Source organism: Dendropsophus ebraccatus, chromosome 2 (assembly GCF_027789765.1).
Source record: "Dendropsophus ebraccatus isolate aDenEbr1 chromosome 2, aDenEbr1.pat, whole genome shotgun sequence".
NCBI classification, from domain to species: domain Eukaryota; kingdom Metazoa; phylum Chordata; class Amphibia; order Anura; family Hylidae; genus Dendropsophus; species Dendropsophus ebraccatus.
In genome coordinates this window covers 135,519,467-135,540,847 of record NC_091455.1, presented here as the reverse complement: position 1 = coordinate 135,540,847, position 21,381 = coordinate 135,519,467, and the positions used below count along the sequence as shown (strand labels likewise).

Sequence of the window (21,381 nt, the reverse complement as noted above, 5' to 3'; positions counted from 1 at the left end):
GTATCACAGCGGATTTTGCTGTGGAACTTGCAACAGGAAATTCGCTGCAATGCGGTATGTTTGAAAGCATCTTTTACATTATTATGGGGGTATTGCCATAGCTGCATTTAGTGACATGCTTTATGGCAAGTCTCATGGACATATACAAAGAATAAGATATGAACATGTTCATTGTGTTTAAGGGCGGAGGGGGCAAGGTTGTGAGCAGTAGCTTTTGTGTGTACTTCTGTTATGTAGACTAATGTCACCTCTTAATGTACTCCTGTATGTAGTGATAAGAAGCAGACATGAACGAATTAGACTTCGATAATGTTTGTACAAACCCGAACAATCGGCTTTTGAATCCTGCCTAGAAAACATGGATACAGCCTAAGGCATAGGTTTGTTTTCAAGCCGAAGCGGGCAAACTGCGGGATTTAAAAACTCATCAGTCGGCTTTGCTCAAACCTTAATGAAGCCTGATTTGCTCATATCTAATAAGAAGTTTATTGCTGAAAAATGATCTGTACAGAACATGAAGTCTCAGCTTCGTTTTAATGGTATGTTCACACAGTAAAACAGTGCTCAGCCAATTGCAGCTGATGACGCGCTGGAGGGGGGCCGGCATGAGGGAGGGCTGGAGCGGTCCAGCCGGCCTCCTGAAGATTACATCATTGTCCCAAGATGGCGGCCGGGGTCGACAGCGATTCCGTAAGTATAATGCACCACACTTCCAGGTCTAGCGTGGGTGTGGGGAAACATGGGTAAGGGGGTCATTAACTTAAATAACAAATATTACAAAGTTGTATAACTTTGTAATGTGTGTTATTTAGTGAATAAATGCTTTACACTGCACTATCCCTTTAATAATACGTTTAACATAAAAATCTGATGTAAACAACAGGTCACTTGTTTGATGACACATTGCCTTTAAAGGAGAAGTCCGGTAAAATTTTTATTAAAGTATTGTATTGCCCCCCAAAAGTTATACAAATCACTAATGTACACTTATTACGGGAAATGCACATGAATTGATTTTTCCCTGCACTTACTACTGCATCAAGCCTTCACTTCCTGGATAAAATGGTGACATCACCACCCGGCTGTGCGGGCTGTGGCTACTGGAGAGGATGATGGCAGGGGGACACTGAGAGACACAGGGCACTGGAGGGACACAGCATCCCCCTGCCATCATCCTCTCCAGCAGCCACAGCCCGCACAGCTCTGGGAGTCGGGTCGTGACATCACCATTTTATGCAGGAAGTGAAGCCTTGATGCAGTAGTAAGTGCAGGGAAAAAAGCACTTTATAAGCATTTCCCATAATAAGTGTATATTGGTGATTTGTATAACTTTTGGGGGGCAATACAATACTTTATTAGAAAATGTTGATGGACTTCTCCTTTAAGCCTATTTTACCTCTCTGGTCTCTTTACTTTCTGTTGCCAAGCCCCAGTGTGATCATATGACCAGAAAGCTGCTGGATTTCCCAGAAATGCATTGCAGTCTGGCCCTTAGTAGCTTCCTAGTTAGAGTCCTATCACCCCGTGTAATAAAGACAATGACCAGCCAAGGTGCCCATCATCAGCTGATCATTGTCTTACAGTTAGTTTAAAAATCATTAGCCGCCAACAACGCATCAGTGCGTGTTATAGGAAGTGGCAGCTGATTAAAGTATATAGAAAATAATAAAGTTATTGGTGGAGATTTATCAAACATGGTGTAAAGTAAAACTGGCTCAGTTGCCCCTAGCAACAAATCATATTCCACCTCTCATTTCCCAAAGAGTCTGTGAGGAATTAAAAGTGGAATCTGATTGGTTGCTAGGGGCAACTGAGACAGTTTTACTTTACACCATGTTTGATAAACCTCCCCATTATGCTCCACACTCCCTGGTGTTCTCCTGCCTGTTCCTATCTCACTGCAGCCTTTGCTGAAGCATCTGAAGGAACAGTAAGGGCTGCACAGACATTGCTAACGATGCTGCACGATAAAGCTGTGTAATAGGTTCAGCAAGCAGGTACAGATTTAGCAGATCCACACTCAGCAAATGTTGACCAGTGTAATACGGCCCTTATAACAGCTCTATATACAAAGCTGTGCCTCACATACAGCTGCAGAGATCTCATGTTTTGCTATGAGACCTAACTTTCCATAATTTTCTTCTCCACTGTCCCCACTGTTTTATCCTTCTTATAGGGCCAGCAATGGAACTTGTGAATCCACTTGAAATCAGCAGGACAGGGAACAGCAGGGGGTGCTAACACTGTCATCAACGTACGGTATCATACAGAAACAGAATCTATAATCAATTCCTATGGATGAAATATTTATCTTTCCTCATCTTATTAAAATACACACAGTATTTTTCATGGGATAACCCCTTTAAGTAACCTGGCCCTCAAAGGCCACTTAAGATGGTACTTTGGGCAATGATTTTAATGTAAAAGAAGGCCTGAGAGTGCAGAATAACTTTGAATAAAGGCCACTTAGTTTTATCTTGGCTTCATTTCTTTTTCTGTCCCTTGTTTATAATATGTTACAGATTAAACAAACATTAAAGATGCGCATAAAATATATCAGCTGGGAGAAAAGAAATACCATTAGCACACAGCTTCATAGAATTAATAATACTGACATGAAAACTTCAGCCTCCAGGCATTTCTTGGAGCTTTTGAAAACACCACAGGGAAAATATTTAGGATGAACAGCAGTTTCACCAGTAAAATGGTGTCACTAAGCAGTTTTATGTAAATTCCCTAACACAAAAAAGTGCATTGCCCTGAAAATTGAAAGTTTTACTAAAAACTTAAATAGTTTTTTAACAAAAGAACAGATGAGTCTGCCTGGTAGAATGTTCTACAAAAAGTCCAAATTTTTTTTTAAATCATCCTCAGGCATGTGGCAAATTAATAAATTAAAACAACTGAAAGAAAAAACACAATTTTTTTTTGTTTTGGCTCTCCTGCCGTTTAGAGTACCATGGAGCTCCAGCCTCTGCAACACGGTGCTTCTGGGTTTGTGGTTTAGGCGGGACACCACTGCAGACAATGACTGGCTGAGTGGGTCTATGGGCCCTATTCCACCGGACGATTATCGTTCAGATTATCGTTAAATCGTTCGAATCTAAACGATAATCGTTCGGTTGAAATGCAGTTAACGATTAACGACCGAACGAGAAATCGTTGATCGCTTTATAAGACCTGGACCTATTTTTATCGTTGCTCGTTCGCAAAACGTTCGCAAATCGTTCGCATTGAATAAGACATCGTTCGGTCGTTCGCAATAGATACGAACGCAATAGCGAAGAAATACGGAAGAAGAAACGATCGCAATTACGATCATAAGTAACGATTATCGTTCCATGGAAATGAGTGAACGTTTTCAGGTCTTTCGCAATAGCGGTCGTTTGAGATCGTTAATCGTTAACGATTATGCTAACGATAATCGTCCGGTGGAATAGGGCCCTAAGATGTTATTTTCCAAGACTATGTGCAACTGGAGCAGGAGTTCTGTGATACTGTCAGGAGCAGGGAAACAAAGACAGTAGTGTATTTACCACTTCCCGATAAAAAATGCTGCCCAGATAACCATTTTAGGCTTTAAAAATATGTATGATTTAAGGATACACCACTAAAGTATTATACAGGCTCCCAACCCAACCCGTTAGAAGGGGTTTAAAGAGACGATCACCAGATTTATCCTGCCCTATCTGACCGCAGCATAAGCCTGGTGACAGGGTCCTTGAGTATGAGTTTGTATTACTTTTCCTGTAGGTGCCACATATCAGATAGCTGTTTAACACGTCAGACTACTAAGCGAGCATACTTAGTAGTCTGCAATGTTTATGAGCGGCCACTTTGGACCACCCACCAGTCATCAGCAGCATTCTGTGAGCAGCAATAACAAAAATCTGATAACAAATCCCTTTTAAGTAGAGAATCTGCATCATACTCTTTCCACTTAGGTAAATGGGATGATGATAAGCATAATTAATATAGATGTATTTCCTACCTAATTCTTGTGAATACTGACTAGATGATGTTGCAGTCTCTTACCATTTTTAAGATATTTTGCTGTTCGTGAATGTAAATGCTTGTTTCTATTTACAAGCTGCAAACCTATACATAAGTAGTGCCGCTGTCAGCTCAGAAGTGGATAAGGCCAAGTTGGACACCCCCAATGAATGGACAATGGATTAATAAGGTTAACCAGCTATACAGGCTTGAAGAACTGACTAGTATAGTAAACCATTCACCTTCAAAACGCTATAAAACCTGATCTCCATTGCTTGCATCCGGAGACAACTTGCTAAATTTCTCTTAGAAAAATTAAATAAAGAATTGATACCAAAAAAAAGTGGGCAAGGGCCAAGAATAAACACTGCACACCAGTCTCATGAGTGTTAACAACGGATGCTTTATGCTGGATAATAATTTATAATCATATAGGATACTGAAAGCCTCTTGACACAAAAGAAATCTAAATGTCCTGTACATCCCCTTCATATTACAGAGAAAGCTGGAGGGATTTTAAGAGAGTTTGGTTATTATAGGTCATTCATTTTGTTGACTTCATTTATCATGGTAAAAAATACAAATGCTGATTTCAATCACTGGGAATTTGAGCTAATGCAAAACAGCTGGAAGAATATGTAAATGAGCTGCATACAAGATATACTAAGTGCAACAGTCTGAGGAGTATCCGCTGCTCTATATATTCCAGCTACACTACTTGAATCAAGAGAAAAATTGATATGCAATCACTGTTGTGCTTGATGAAAGTCAGCTGAAAGAATAGGACAGAGATTATATTTAACCTGTGTTTCACCATGCCCTGGGACCGGCAGAAATGGCTGAAAAATCGTGCATAGTACAAGTGCATCACTGCATGCTCCTTTCCTCCAATGTACAGATCTACAGGCATCCAGAAGTCAGCTAAGGATTTGTCAAATGGCCTGGAAAAGTAAAAAAAAACAATAATGTGGAAAAGATTTAGAAACATTTTAGAATGACTCCATTATTCAGTAGAAGGCTTTATGTAACAATAAGAATATCCATGCACAATCCAATAACCACATGCAATAAATCAATGCTTTATTTGTATTTGCTGAAAATCCTCTGAAACTGGTGTTAAACTGAGTTACCATGTATTACTGAGGATAAGTGTCAAGTACAGATTAATTACAGTACTAGAATAACACATCCTGTACATGCAACCAAATGGTCTGCAGACACTAACACGGGCTTTCCTCATCCCTCCCCTTCACCCTTCCTTTGCTACAACAGCTAGAGCTTCTTGCTGGCTTTTTTTTTTAACATGATACAGACAAGTTCCCAACAGCTAGTAAGTAGTAAACATAAACGGGGATATAAAGAGAGTCTGGAGACAAAGAGAATGTGATGTGTATATGTGATCAGGTGTTCTATTGCAGTACTCGGCCAGTGATGGTAATGTTGTGACGCCAGTGCTAGTCCAGCACACAGGTGTGGTGTTGGTACCTGTATTATGTATGGCCGGTTTGTGCTGCTCCCCGATGGTCGGTGACCTGCTGGGCTGTGATGGGTCCCTTGGGCTCCTGTCATGGTAGTCCTGAGTGGAAAATGACCCACCCAGACTATCGGTACTGCCACCCAATGAAAGGGGAAAATGACTCAAGGTGTATAGCAGAATGTGTCCAGGTGCTGGTGCAATGATGAGTCCCAGTAGAATAAATATAATGGCTTTATTGAACAGTCTCTTGGAATACAGAATACTTTGGTAGCAAATGACTTATCTAGATACAGACTTGTGTTCATTGGATCTGTACTGTGTGTGCCTTCCTCCCATGAGAATCTAAAAGGAACTAACGCTACACTACTCCCACCAAGTGATTACTTTCTACAAGGGTGTGTAAGGGTCCTATTACATTGAGCGATTTTTAACGATTAATGACCAACGATAAACGATCGCAAACGATTTATTGTTAACCTGAAATCGTTAACCATATGACACAAAAAGATGGTCGTTAGGTAAGATCGTTATTACGATCCTTACTAAGATCGTTTATTCCTTCTGATCCCAGCAAAACAATGAACAATGTGCAATTATGCTGCGTTTACACAAAGCGATAATTGGCCCAATAGATTGATTAACGATTTCAAAGTAACGATGTGTTTTTTCTAACGATCAGCATTTAGACAGAACGATATATCGTTTGGAAAAATCGTTATTGCGATCGTTTTTAAGATCGCTTAAGCCCATCTCACACATAGGGTAAATAGTTGAAGACGAAGCGATTTGCTAATTTTTTGCGAACGATCAACGACAATTTGAGAAAGATGTTGAAAGATCAAAATAAACGATTTCTCGATCGTCACTTGATCGTTTGCTGTGTTTACACGAGCCGATTATCACTCAAATGCGATCATTATCGCGAAAATTCGAACGATAATCGTTCCATGTAAACGCAGCATTACACTGAACAATTAGTGAACAAATGCGGAACTTGAGCAAACAAATGTGGAATTACAGTGAACGATTAGCGAACAATTAACAATAATTTTAGGTTCAGATCTATATCAACGAACAACGACATACGAACGATTTTTCAATCATTGCCTGCAATTACACAGAACGATTATCGTTTAAATTCGAACTAGCGATTTTTTGCACGATAATCGTCCCATTTAATAGGGCCCTAAGAGCCCCTGTGAGTAGTGGAGAAGAGTGTGTGTAAGGGAAAGAAGAATAGTGATAGGCAAAGAGAAAGTAGCATCTCTATTGATCAGCAAAACACACAACATAGAAAGAGCAGTAACCCTTTGTTCAATACAGCTGTGTAATATATAAAGGTTCACATACAAAACACTGACACCTGGTGGTAAAACCAATACCTTCATCACCACCTGACCTTTGAGTGAAGGGCTTTTGGGACAGGTGTCGTACAAGGGACACCACATATATATGTGAGTGTGTGCATATATGTGCTCAGCTATCTTGGCACTACTGCAGTTCTATAGATAATTATTGGGTCAGTGATCAAGTATGCGAACTGCCACTCTATTCAGACAGGGGCTTTTGCAGTCCCATTATTGAGATTAAGGGGGCTCCCAGCATTTGGAGAGCTTGTGATCAGGCCTTTCCCTACCCTGTGGCAACAAGTGTTTATGGTTCTGACATTTATGTTATGACATGTTCTACTGCACTGACTAGGAGTGTATGTGCAGGTCTATTCTCTTTCTGCCTAGCTAATTAGACAGCAGAAAATGTGCACTTACAACGCATCATTAGTGACACCAGTATTAACCTTAAGGGTGCCTTCACACCTACCGTATCGCAGCAGATTTAACTAAATGAATGAACACAGAATCAAATCCGCACTTACAAATCTGCTGCAGATCCGCAGCGGATTTGACAGTGCGTATTTAATGCTGTGTTCATTCACTTAGTTAAATCTGCTGCGGATCTGCTGTGGATCCGCAGCGGATTTTCTGCTGCGATACGGTAGGTGTGAAGGCACCCTAAGGGTACAAACCCACTTGACGTATTTGCTGCGTGAATCAGTCTTAAAAATAAGCAGGCAAAACAGCTGACTGGCTTCTAATTATTGTTAATGTAATAAAAAAAAGTGTTTTTAATAAGAAAAAAATCCCCTCCCCTTTCCCCATTTTATAAATAAAAATAAATAAATAAACAAACAAACGTGTTTTGTATAGCCGAGTGCGTAATCGCCTGAACTATTAAATAAAACATTCCTGATCTCGCATGGTAAACGGCGCGAGCGTAAAAAATTCCAAAGTGCAAAATTGCGCATTTTTTGTCACATCAAATCCAGAAAAAACTGTGATAAAAAGCAATCAAAAAGTCGCATATATGCAATCAAGGTACCGATAGAAAGAACACATCATGGCGCTCACTTAGCCCTATAGACCAAAAGATAAAAGCGCTATAAGCATGGGAATAGAGCAATTTTAAGGAACATTTAGTTTTTCGGAAAGTATTTAATTTTTTTAAAGCCATCTATTAATATAAAAGTTATGCAAGTTACATATTGTTGTAATTGTTGAAATGCTGCCTTTTTATTTTTAATTTCACTGCCCATACAATTTTTTTCTGGTTTCACAGCATATTTTATGCAAAAATTAAGTCTGGCATTGCAAAGTAAAATTAGTGGTGCAAAAAATATGCATGCGCTATGGCCTTTTAAACACAAGGAGAAAAAAACGAAAACGCAAAAACGAAAATTGGCCTGGGAGGGAAGGGGTTAATACAGCAGCATCTTCTAGGCCAGCGTTTCCCAACCGGGGTGCCGCAGCACACTGGTGTGCTGGGAGAACCCGCAAGGGGTGCCGTGGGATCCCGCTGGGAAATGTGCGCTGTCACTTTAAGCATCCCAAGAAGCTGCGGCCGCACAGCTTCTCGGGATGCACATTTAAGTGAGCATAATGTAGGAGCAGGAAGTGTCGGCATCCTGCTCCTACATTCACTCCCATAGGCTGCTGGCACTTCATACCAGCAGCCTATGGGAGGCCGGGACATGACCTCTCCGGCAGGTGTGATGATGTGACGTCATTACGCCTGCCGGAGGTCCTGTCCCCGCGGCTCGCAAGATGGAGCCAGAAGAGGAGGAGGAGAGCTTCTGCCTGCAGCCACAGCGTGGATTAGGTGACTAGGATGTTTGGGTTTTTTTTAGGGGCACCTTTGGGGGCATTATTAGTTCATGGGGAAACCTCTGGGGGCATTATAAGTATATGTGGGAACCTCTCAGGGCATTATTAGCTCATGGGGGCACCTCTGGGGGCATTATTAGCTCATGGGGGCACCTATGGGGGCATTATTAGCTCATGGGGGAACCTCTGGGGGCATTATTAGCTCATGGGGGAACCTCTGGGGGCATTATTAGCTCATGGGGGCACAGCAGGGGGCATTATTAGTTCATGGGGGCACCTCTGGGGGCATTATTAGTATATGGGGGCATCTCTGGGGGCATTATTAGTTCATGGGGGGCACCTCTGGGGACATTATTAGTTCATGGGGGGCACCTCTGGGGGCATTATTAGTTCATGGGGGGCACCTCTGGGGGCATTATTAGTTCATGGGGGAACCTCTGGGGGCTTTATTAGTTCATGGGGGCACCTCTGGGGGCATTATTAATTCATGGGGGCACAGCAGGGGATCCTACATACAGGGGGCATCCCACATTCCTACTCGCTTTACTGCACATAACACCAAACAGCGCAGTTACTTTGGGAGCCTACAGGAGGGAGAAAGGAAAGAAGTTGCTAGAAATGTGCGGAGCCTAAATTGTTTGTCTCACAGGTTCTGAGGGGATGAAACGTATCTGGAAGAAATCATCATGGAGGACTGGACTGGATGGAGAGGAAAAGGGAAAGCGACTCCTCAGATCCGTCGCTCCGTGGAATAGGACCGGGAGCAGTAGACTGCTGCTATCCTCTTTGGACTGCCTGGACGACCTAGCGATCACCCGGGCAGCCCCCCTGCAGCTTCCCGCGGCCCCTCCTGTACTCACCCGCTCGCTGCCGACACGTGGAATAGTGGCGACAGCGAGCGGGGAACGAGGAGCAAACGAGCGCTGATAGTGCTCATTTGCTCCTCTGCATCGCCCCGTGGAATAGGAGCTTTACTGATCAAGTCTGGACCATGCTACTATACCTTTCAGAGTTCTGAGGATCTGTATATCTCAAATAATACCAAGCCGAATCAACAAAAGTATCCATGGTATCTGTCTCTCTCACAGCTGCTCCAGCACACCTGAAAAACAAGTGGATATATGAGCATGGTTACCTTGGTACAGTAATCTGGTTGCACATACTGTGTTTTCTTTCAAATTTCTCTACAGTTTATCATGCAGTTCTTGAATCAAAGCCTGAAAAAAAATCCAATAAGAAGGAGAAGTAAAGATGTAGCCAACAGCAATATTGCACTGGTGTGATATCCAAAGGTCACAGCACACTACCATGCTACATTTGTCACAGGTCACATATACAATAGTTCCTGTGGAACCCTACACAAACAGAATCTATTGCTTCTGAAACTTTGTGAAGCAGGGACTCTCATTATCTTAAAGTGACTCTGTACCCACAATCTGACCCCCCCCCCCCCCCGAACCGCTTGTACCTGGGGTCCGTTCGGCAGGTGATGCAGTTATTGTCCTAAAAAACTACTTTTAAACTTGCAGCCCCGTGCCCAACGGGCATGGCCTAGATTGTGTATGCATTAGGTTGGCACAACCTCTCTGTCCTTCCTCCGCACCCTCCTCATCATTAGGAATGCTCCAGGCAGATTGTCTCCTATTCATCAGCTGTGTGAATACTGAACATGGGCTGGATCGTTAAGGAACCTATGCAATGTTCAGACAGGAGAAAATGTTCTAGTGGCATTCCTAATGATGAAGAGGGTGGGGAGAAGGGACAGAGGGGTGGTGCAAAGTTAGGGCACAGATAATCTAAGCCCCGGCCATTGGGCAAGGGGCTGCAAGTTTAAAAGTTGTTTTTCAGGACAATAACTGCATCACCTGCCAAACGGACCCCAGGACAGACCTTGGATTAAAAGCAGCTATCCGAAAGTACAAGTGGTTTGGGGAGGGGGGGAAAGATTGTGGGTACAGAGCCACTTTAAAATAAACCAGCAATGCTTTCTTAAAGGGGTATTCCTGTCAGGTAAAATACATATTAAATCAACCCCTCCTTCTAGAGACTAACAGTTTGTTCCATACTTGTAATTTTCTTTTTAGTCTCCTTCCCCCAGTTTTGAGTCTGCTGCTTTGTGCTGAACATGCAGAAAACCGTGCGTGAGCTATTCACACTGTCTTCCCTCTGATCTCCCTACTCTCCTATCCCTTCGGAGACAGCTCATGTAAACAGCACCCCTGGCCAGTTGTCTATGCACTCTGTAATGCTGGGAGGGTTTAAAGTGGTAGTACATTTCCAGTACTTATCAACTGCTGTATGTCCTGCAGAAAGTGGTGTATTCTTTCTAGTCTGACACAATACTCTCTGCTACCATCTCTGTCTGTGTCAGGAACTCTCCAAAGCAGGGGGGGGGGTTTCTATAGGGATTTTCTACTGCTCTCAATATATAAGGATAAGCGTGGATATATATTTCTATATACTTTTTTGCTATAGCGGCAGCCCAGCATCTTAGGTTTTACAAAACTATTTCACTACATTCTTGAAGTGGAATGAAAGTCTGCTGTTAGAATGGAGTGCCATAGACTTTAATGGTACTCAGTGGCGCAGTGAATTTCAAACTTTTAAAATGTACACCCTTATGTAGCCTCCCTAGGGGACTTCTGTAGGAAATATCATGACTGCTCATAGCCATCAATGTAGTACATATGTGCACCTATATGGTTAAATAGCCAGCACAGAGCTACTGATAGCATCTGGGAGCTTCCAGGTATAGAGAGGGCTCTTGATCTAAATACTGATGACAAATAATGATAGCCATGAAACTGATGTTGATAATGTGATATTGATAATAACACCATGGATTTGTCCTTTATGAAGAGAGGCTATCTGGTTTGTATTTGTCTAATGCTCTGCTTTCATAATATATGTATTACCTAGGACATTTGCAATTTTTCCATTCCAACACTTTTGCTAAGGGAGATGACCCCTTCCCTGTGAAGGCAGACACTGTAGGCAAGCCAACTGGTAGGTCATCATAAGGTACAGGGACCGTGCCACAGGATGAACAATGGATAATGGGTATAGGAGTGCCCCAGTAACGCTGCCTTGAAATTAGCCAATCCCTCAGTTTGGAACTGGTCAGGTGACCTCCAACCCCATCATCCTGAGCTTGCTTGGTTATGGCATAGAAGGCATCAAGTCTGGACATTCCTGTGAACTAAAAGGTACAAACATAATATCTTAAAGCAGTTGTGAGTCAGACATCATAAAGCTTAGAGACAGTTATTTCATTGTCACATACAATAAAACAAAGGTGTCAGAAGGAACAGAAATCATAGAAACTGTAGCCCTTTACATATAAAGGATAACATGGCAAGACAAAAATGACTGAGAGCAGGGCAAGATAAGAAAAAATTTCAGAGATGGCTTGGTAATAAGGAGCTGAACCCTGCCTTTGTGATCCATTCATGTGTCCACCCTACAGGAATGTCCAGATGTTATTCATGTGAATCAGTCACGATTTAAAGCGTCTCTGTACCCACAATCTGTCCCCCCCAAACCACTTGTACCTTCGGATAGCTGCTTTTAATCCAAGATCTGTCCTGGGGTCCGTTCGGCAGGGGATGCAGTTATTGTCATAAAAATAACTTTTAATCCTGCATCGCTGTGTCTAACGGCCGGGGCTTACATTTGTATATGCATTAGGCTGGCACCACCTCTCTGTCCTTCCTTTCCACCCTCCTCAACATTTACTGCTGTTTGAGCTTTGCACAGGTGTATTAACGATCCAGCCCATGTTCATTATACAAACAGGTGGGGAAAAGGGAGCAATCTGCCTGGAGCATTCCTAATAATGAGGAGGTTGGGGAGGAAGGACAGAGAGGGTGTGCCAGCCTAATGCATATACAAATGTAAGCCCCGGCCGTTAGACACAGCGCTGCCGGATTAAAAGTTGTTTTTATGACAATAACTGCATCCCCTGCCGAACGGACCCCAGGACAGATCTTGGATTAAAAGCAGCTATCCGAAGGTACAAGTGGTTTGGAGGGGTCAGATTGTGGGTACAGAGTCGCTTTAAGTCCACTCAGCCAATCACTGGTTGCAGCACATTGCCACTGTGAACACTACTTGGCTGAGCAGGCACTTCCTGCATGGTCAACACATCAGAGGAGAGAAGCAGAGAAAAGCAGCAGGGACCAGGTGCTCTTGGTACAGTAGTGGTAGGGAAGTGAGGCAGTTTTTAAATTCATTTCTAAAGCATCCTGAATCACTCTATTCTATACAGAGACACGGATACAATTATTTTATCAGTAGATACAATTATTATTGTAATGGCTAATTACTGGGAGGGCAGGAAAGGATTGGCATCTTGTTAAGTGAAATTCAATTTAAATTGGCAATAGTTCTTTATTGGGAATACAGAATTACTAACTGTAAGATGATACTTTCATTCACATACCTTGTCTGAATTAGATATTTTCTCAGTACCATCTTGTGTATCTATAACACTTGCATAGGAAATACCCAATGTATCTGCCAACATGGAATCATCCAAATCTATACTTGGAATTCCTGAAAATGCGAATCAGTGTTATGAAGGCAAAAAGATGAAAAGATTGGATTACATGGCTGCATAAAGTGTATATAATTGTAATCATTTTTTATCACACCATGCTGTAGAAAAATGAAATTTATAGTATGCTTGGTCACTATTAGGCTATAGGCTGTTTTCCAGGCAGTCCAGGGGATGTATCCACCTTCTCCATGGAGTGGGAAGACAGTGGGATTCAAAAGCCGACTAGTAACCTAGATAATAGCTACACGCTTCAAGAAAGTGATATTAGACGTTATTCATGTGGGTCAGTCACGATTTATGCCAGGAAAGTCAACCCCAGACAATATCAGATGCAAGTGCTATCCCAGATTGGCTTTGTCAAACATCAGCAATGAGCTTTGGCCTCCCTAGATACAACCAAGGCCTTTGACTCTATGGAAGGGAATTATTTAATACAAGTACTTGTATTTAATACAGGTGTTCCAGGTGCTAATGTGATGGTTAATAGCATAAAATAATCTTTTCTTTTCACCTAAACAGGGGCACTCACCAAGGTTGCCCATTATTCCCTCTTCACTCTTTGCTTTGGTGATAGAACAGCTGGCCTGCACCTACCACAGGATGACTTTATTGCCAGTATTTGTATTGGAGGGAGAGTAAACAAGGTGGGCCTCTATGGCAATGATTTAATACTCTATTTCTTTTAAATGTCAGTCCCCCGTCCTAAAGCACTCAGACTCATTAATACCTTTGGATATTTTTCTGGTTTGAAGATTAACTGGGCATAATAAGTGATAATGCCTCTATGGGATCTTGATGACACAGCTGAATTATACAATTGGTTAAAATGGGTTTAATGAGTTATTTTGACATTAAAGATCTTACATATCTGGTGCAGTGAGATCACTGACCCAGCTGGCCTCTAGCTAGGTACGTGCCTTGTAAGCTTTCAGAGCCTTCCGAGTGGCTCTCTCAATGGCCCTCCACCCGAGCACAGGATGTCACAGTGACACCCAGGTCTGGCCCTATACCGTAAGTGTGAACACTCTCCACTGTCTGGACATAGCTGTATCACACTGATGTCCCGGTCCAGGGCGTGACTTCCCCTTCTGTCTGGCTCTATTCTGTTTCTGGATGTTGGTGCTTGTCTTTTGTCCCTGCCAGGATGTTGGTGCGCACTCTCCCCGGCTCTTGAGTTTCTGATTGACAGTAATTGTGCATCAGTAGAGAAGCTCTAAAGCAGGAGAGAGTGTGCACCGTCATACAGAAAGAGAATGATGACAGGCGCCGACATAGCACCTATACCAGTGTTTCTAAACACTGGTAGTATTTATTTCTCATGCAGTTAAAGGGGTTGTCCGGCGATAAAAAATTATTCACAGAATAACACACATTACAAAGTTATACAACTTTGTAATGTATGTTATGTCTGTGAATGGCCTGTCACGTGCCGACCACGGTCTCCGATCCTCAGCAGTGACGTCTTCTTCGGGAGGCCGGCGGATCTTCCCGAGTGCCAGCCGCCCTCTGCAGCGTCATCCGAAGCTCAGCCGCGATTGGCTGAGCATAACTGTGCTCAGCCAATCGCGGCTGAGCGGCTGATGACGCGCCCACGTCATCAGCTGCTCAGCCGCGATTGGCTGAGCACAGTTATGCTCAGCCAATCGCGGCTGAGCTTCGGATGACGCTGCAGAGGGTGGCCGGCACTCGGGAAGATCCGCCGGCCTCCCGAAGAAGACGTCACTGCTGAGGATCGGAGACCGTGGACGACACGAGATGCGGTGAGTATGATGCACCACACTTCCGGGTCTAGCGTGGGTGGGGGGAAACACGGGGAAGGGGGCCATTCACAGACATAACATACATTACAAAGTTGTATAACTTTGTAATGTGTGTTATTCTGTGAATAATTTTTTATCGCCGGACAACCCCTTTAAGTAGAACATGTTTATCAAGCTCCAAAGGTATAATTAACTAAACAAATATTAGGAACAAAAAAAAAAGCATTGACATTTTTCATTAACTTACCAATTTTACAGTCAAGGTAACCCTCAAACTCACATTTTGCAGATATAATGAGTGGTAACTCTTGTTTGGTGAACAGATTTACAGCTGACACGCGAGTGAGGCAGTCTGCAAAATCATAACAAAGAATTCATTTCCATTATTTAATCATATTTGCTATTTCACACAAATGACTGAGACCGTACCATTTTGTAGAAAGTGTACAAATGTAAGCATAGGTTCACACTTAATATAATGAAAATGTTGTTGTATGAAAACACAATACTTTCTAATAACACAATGTGCCTCTTATGGATCCACTCAGGTAGTTGAGTCAACTGAGGGGGGAATTTATCATTTGTGGCATTTATGATGCAGTTTGTAAATCTTAAAATGACTTTTTCTAGCTTCCTTAAATGCGACAATTTATTAAACTATTGCATGTTGTTTCATAAATTTGTCTCCACTGCATATATGTATCTAAACTAGAATACTTATGTTATAGGATAAGCCTGCTCTAGAACAGATTAAACTTTTATAAATATGCTTTAGGTTGAACTTGACAGACACATGTCTTTTTTTTAACCTTAATTACTACACAAGTATTTATTAAATGCTAAAATATGCTTAAAGGTGGACATATATTAAGACTGGCTCTTTCAGCGCTGGTCTTAAAAATGCACTGGCGGCTCACAGAATTTATCTAGAGGTGCAATGCCTCTACATAAATCCTGTGCACACTGGAGCCCCTGTCTGCACACAAAGTAAAAATTTATGCCAGCTCAGAGCCGGCATAGATTTCACTGGCATTTTTCAACTGGAAAAATGATGAATGTGTCACATGCAGAGAGTCCACCCCCATTATGCCCCCTCCCCTGCCATAAAATGGCATCTCCGCCATGTCTTAAATGCCGCCCAAAGTGTCACTGTGATTAATTATTATTATAATTTTTTTTTGTTATCATGCTTTAACACAAAGCTGGCAGAAGTCCCAGGCCGGTACAGAGTGTCACGGCTTAATGCGCCCATCAATCAAATGACTGCCTTCTCCGTAAGCATGCAGATGATCGGGACTTCCTGTGTTTTGCCCTACTTTTTTCAATAAGCACAAGACTAAAAAACTGCCTTCAGGAGAATGGACCTTTAATTTTTGAACATTATAATAACAATGACACTTTAAAAGTGAGGTGCTGGGGTGTGTATTGATGACAAAAAGCACAAATTTATGAGCGACCAAGAAACTTGGGACTTAAAAATGTGGTAGTGGTAGTTTTGATACTGTACATTAATACTGGCTTCACAGGGAATATATTCGTAATTACAGAATATTAACCATAGAGATTGTATGTAATCATGTTATTACATTTCACTGCACGTAATAACACATATTCCATGCTCAAAGTGCCTCAGTTGTGTGTCAAAGGCGCTTTAAATGACATGGCCAAAAGTGTTACATTATGGGCCCTATTATACAAAGTGATAATCGGACGAATAATATAAATAAATGATCCAAAATAATCAATATATTACCTTTGCCTGCTGCAAATGCTTCTTGTAGGGCTGCTTTAACCTTGCTGTCCCCATGCAGTAATCTGTGGTTTGGTAATATGGCAATATGAGAACCACCATAAATAGCCTCTGGATTAAAAGCATAAGCAGAAATCTTCTCTCCAGTTTCAACATTGTCCACCTGTAAAGAGAGAACATAAAACTGATTTATTGTCATGTTTAAAGCAAATGTCCAGTCCTCAGGGATGGTGATGTGTATTGTAGAATATAGGTGTACACTCATGAATGACAATGCACCTGCTTACCTGCACTATAGGAGTGCATGCAAGCGTACTTTATTCACTGTGGATTTCATGCTGCAGATCTGGTGCAGATTTAAATCAACAAACTGAAATCTGCAGCAGTAAAACCACAGCAAATTAAGTACGCTTGAAGGGAGGGCTCCATGCTACCGCTTGACCACATCCGAGATAAGTATTCTCTCTCTAATAGGAATTTTGAACAATTTCTACAGCTTAGATACACCCTACAATCTTAGCATGTGAAAGGACAATTGACAATAACCTCACATTCCCTCATTCTGGAGATGGGAGACGGGGACAGATAAGGAAATAATATCATATGAATATAAACAATTGCTCGACAAATTAACTAAAAACCCATTGGTGATAAAAGAAAAGTGGGAAGAGGATGTTGTTAACATTAAGAATTCTTATTGGTAAAATCTACTGAGCCTTAGGGCCCTACTACACGCCCAATATTAAGGAGCAAGCGAGCACCAACCTGTCAGGTCAGCACTCGCTTGCTCCTCGTTCCCTGCTTGCTGTCTGTACTATTACATGCACAGACATCAAAGAGGGAGAGCATGGGTGGTCCAAAGAAGAGAACAGCGGTTTGCTGCTGCTGCCCCTATTGCATTAAGCGAGGGCCAGCAGACCAACGCTATCATCATCATGTATTTAGAGCATGCTGAAAGACAACAATCGTACGACATCGTGCATTTCAAATGACTGCTGCCTTTCAAAGTAAGTTATTACACAAAGCGATTATCACTTGGGCAGAACATCATTAGCATATACGGCACTCTCCCCGCTGGAGAAAGATATCTACACAGTTGTTACAACTATATCACCAGTTTTGTCTGACAACTGTTACTGTATCTACAGTAGCTATTACACTTATTAGTCACACAATAGTCCAATCCATAGTCGTCCTAGTGCCAAATACATCATTATTGTTATTATTAGATCTTAATAATACTCTCAAATATTGTGTGTTCACAACTCTGACCTCTTCATATTATAGACTGAATGGATTAGGCCTTTTATGCATAGCGGCCAGCATGACTCAAAAAAAAAACAAAAAAAAAAAAAAAGTTACCTTTAACATGCAGTCAAAAAAGCAGCCAGTGCAGTCACCAATCCAGTTAGCCTGCATGCTTTTAACACCGTACCACTCAGGCAGATCTGCTAAAGCCTCCTGCATTGCCTGCAATGAGATGGTTATGTATGTATTTAGATATCAAAATGAGTAATACTTCCCACACATTGTATGCAGACCATATGCCACAAACTACATACATATATTACAGTAAATACTATACAACGTGGCACCAAATTATAAATATACAGTTGCTTGACAAAAGTGTTTTGCTAACTTCATTCTTATTACCTAAAAGTTCTTGAGGTGCAGGAATAAGAAGGACAAATGCAAAATCATTACTGCATATACAGTGGTACCTCGGTACTCGAACATAATCGGTTCTGGAAGGCTGTTCCAGAACCGAGCAGTTCGAGAACAGAGCTGTCAGTTCCCATAGGGAACAATAAAAATCGGATTGATTGGTTCTTACACTCCGTGGGTCAGGTACAGAGCACCCAGCCCACAGAGTGTAAAAACACTCCATATCCCCAGCAACAGTGAGAGGCAGGAGCGGGTGTCTATTTAAACTTGCTGCCGTGCTCCTGCTCCACTCAGCTGCGGGGGACACCGCATAATGATGGGATTCCCCACTTCTTTACAGGGTGTCCCCCGCAGCTGAGAAGCAAGTTTAAATAGCCGCCAGCTCCTGCCTCTCACTGTGGGGACGCTCTGTAAAGAAGCCGGCCAGGGGGCGCACTGCTCCCTGCAGAAGCGCTTCCTATGCTTACCCAGCCGGTACACTTCTATAGCCTGCGGCGCGCCCGTGCTGTTGCGCCCGCAGCCTCACTCACCAGCTTCTTAGCTTCTTGCTCCCGCTGCTCCCTGCTGCCTCTGCAGGGTGAAGGTGAGTTCCGAGCAAAACTTCAGGGGGAAACTTAGTTCAAATACCGAATTGTTCGAACTCCGAGGTGTTCGGGAACCAAAGTTTTACTGTGTATATAAATTTAAGTCTCTTTAGGGCTCAGTTTTCCTTTGGCATTGGAGAGATTCTGATGCCACAACTGATCCCACTGTTCTCAATTGGAGAATTTGTGATATCGAGGCTGCGTTCACAGAAATGATCTGTTCACACAATGTTGAAATTGAGTGGATGGCCGCCATATAACAGTAAATAAATGCCATTATTTCAATATAACAGCCGTTGTTCTAAAATAACAGCAAATATTTGCCATTAAATGGCGGCCATCCATTCAACTTAAACATTGTGTGAACAGAGCCTTTCTGTGTTTTTAATCCACTCCTGGTTTTGGTTGCAATACTGACTGAAATATACTGACTGAAATATACATATACTGACTGAAATATACATAGTGTGAACCCAGCCCTAAAATGTAAGATGCAGCAGCAGCAGAAGGCAGCACAAGCCGGATAGGAGAACATTTCCTGGAGCATTTTCCTACCCAGCTTGAAACTTTTCTAGTAATTAATAGTGGCACACACTATAGATGCTAGGCTCTGCCCACCAGCTCTGGGACTACTGAAAATTACAGATAAAACTTGCATAGCCGAAATCTGCTACAAAATGCAATATAAAAGATAAATAACAGCCAAGTATAGTAGTGCTTCTCCTCATGTACACCAACAGGACAGATTATCCTTAAAGAGTCACTATTGTGATTTTTTTTGCAGAAATCAATAGTCCAGGCGATTTTAGGAAACTTTGTAATTGGGTTTATAAGGCAAATATGCCATTATCTGCATTTAAAAAGACTTTTTTCAGGTCAACCCCCTCTTCTCCTTTTTGTCATCCAATGCAAAAAATCAGGAAATTGTGACTTGTTGCATCAGACACAACCCTGTCTGTTCTATAGAGGGGGAGGGGGGAGTTAGTCAGCAGCAGAGAGCAGAGAACAAAGGATTACACAAACACGGAGCTGGGTGACAGCGTATTCAGAGGTCAGAGAGGTCAGTGGTGACTGTCAGAGGAGATAGAGGGTGATGTTGCTGTAGATTAACTCTTTGTTGTCCTGTTTTGGTGTTTTATTTCCCTCTCTACATAGGAGAACAATAAAGACAGGGGGAGAGCTTCAAACTGCTTTTTCATGATAAAAAAATAACTTTCCGACTAATAAACCCAATTACAAAGTTTCTTAAAATCGCCTGGACTATTGATTTCTGCAAAAAGAAATTCACGACAGTGACTCTTTCACCCCCTAACAACACAGGGCGTATATTTACGCCCTGTGGTCGCTTTGGGGACTTCAGAGGGGGGCCGCACGGCGAGCCCGCTCTGAAACGCCGCGGTCCCGGGTGCGGCATGTAGCCCAGGACCGTGGCTATTAGGGGGCAAATTCCGATTGCTGTGCGGTATAAGAATCCCCCCCCCCCCCCCGGAGGAGCGATTCACACATCCCAGGTCGGCAGTTGGTTGTTTTCGGGTGCAGCAGCCGAAAGCAATCGAGTGCCTATCTTATTGATCTATGCTGTATAACTCTACAGCATAGATCTCAATGAGAGATCAGTGTGCATTTACTAGAAGTCCCCTAGAGGGGCTTCTAGTATATGAAATAAATAAATAAAGTGTCATTATTGATAAAAAAAAAAATCCCCTAATAAAAGTCCAAATCACCCCCTTTTCCCAAGTTATAAATAAAAATAAATAAATAAATCAACAAACATGTTTGGTATCGCCGCGTGCGTAATAGCCCAAATTATTAATTTATTTCATTCCTGATATCGCACGGTAAACGACGTAAGCACAAAAAAATCCCAAAGTGGAAAATTTTGCATTTTTGGTTGCATCAAATCCAGAAAAATTGTAATAAAAAGCGATCAAAAAGTTGCATATGCGCAAGGCCTGCAGCAGGCCATAGCAATCTATGGCCGATCTCATCGATCTTTGCTGTGTATATACACAGCATTGATCTCTATGAGAGATCATTGCTGTGGATATACAAGTCCCCCAGGGGGACTTCTAGTTGATGTGTAAAAAAAAAAAAGTAAAACAGTGTTTTTATTAATAAAAAATCCCCTCCCCTAATAAAAGTCCAAATCACCCCCTTTTCCCATTTTATAAATATAAATTAATAAACAAAAAAATAAACATATTTGGTATCGCCGCGCACGTAATCGCCCGAACTATTAATTAATCACATTCCTGATCTTGCACGGTAAACGGCGTCAGCGCCAAAAAAATTCCAAAGTGCAAAATTGCGCATTTTTGGTCGCATCGAATCCAGAAAAAATGTAATAAAAAGTGATCAAAAAGTCGTATATGCGCAATCAAGGTACCGTTAGAAAGAACACATCATGGCGCAAAAAATGACACCTCACACAGCCCC

At 42.1% G+C, this 21,381-nt stretch overlaps 1 protein-coding gene across 1 annotated transcript in view; it reads right to left on the bottom strand.

The window, feature by feature from the left end:
- LARS2 (leucyl-tRNA synthetase 2, mitochondrial) overlaps positions 1-21,381 on the bottom strand; it is a 196,504-nt gene that overhangs the window by 53,509 nt on the left and 121,614 nt on the right. Inside the window, exons 8-14 of the mRNA XM_069960317.1 lie at positions 18,059-18,166; positions 16,700-16,859; positions 15,194-15,298; positions 13,070-13,182; positions 11,544-11,827; positions 9,632-9,730; positions 4,797-4,934 (exon numbers count right to left, since the gene is read on the bottom strand). Of these exons, the coding sequence (XP_069816418.1) occupies positions 4,797-4,934; positions 9,632-9,730; positions 11,544-11,827; positions 13,070-13,182; positions 15,194-15,298; positions 16,700-16,859; positions 18,059-18,166 (1,007 nt within the window). The remainder of the gene's footprint in view (positions 1-4,796; positions 4,935-9,631; positions 9,731-11,543; positions 11,828-13,069; positions 13,183-15,193; positions 15,299-16,699; positions 16,860-18,058; positions 18,167-21,381) is intronic.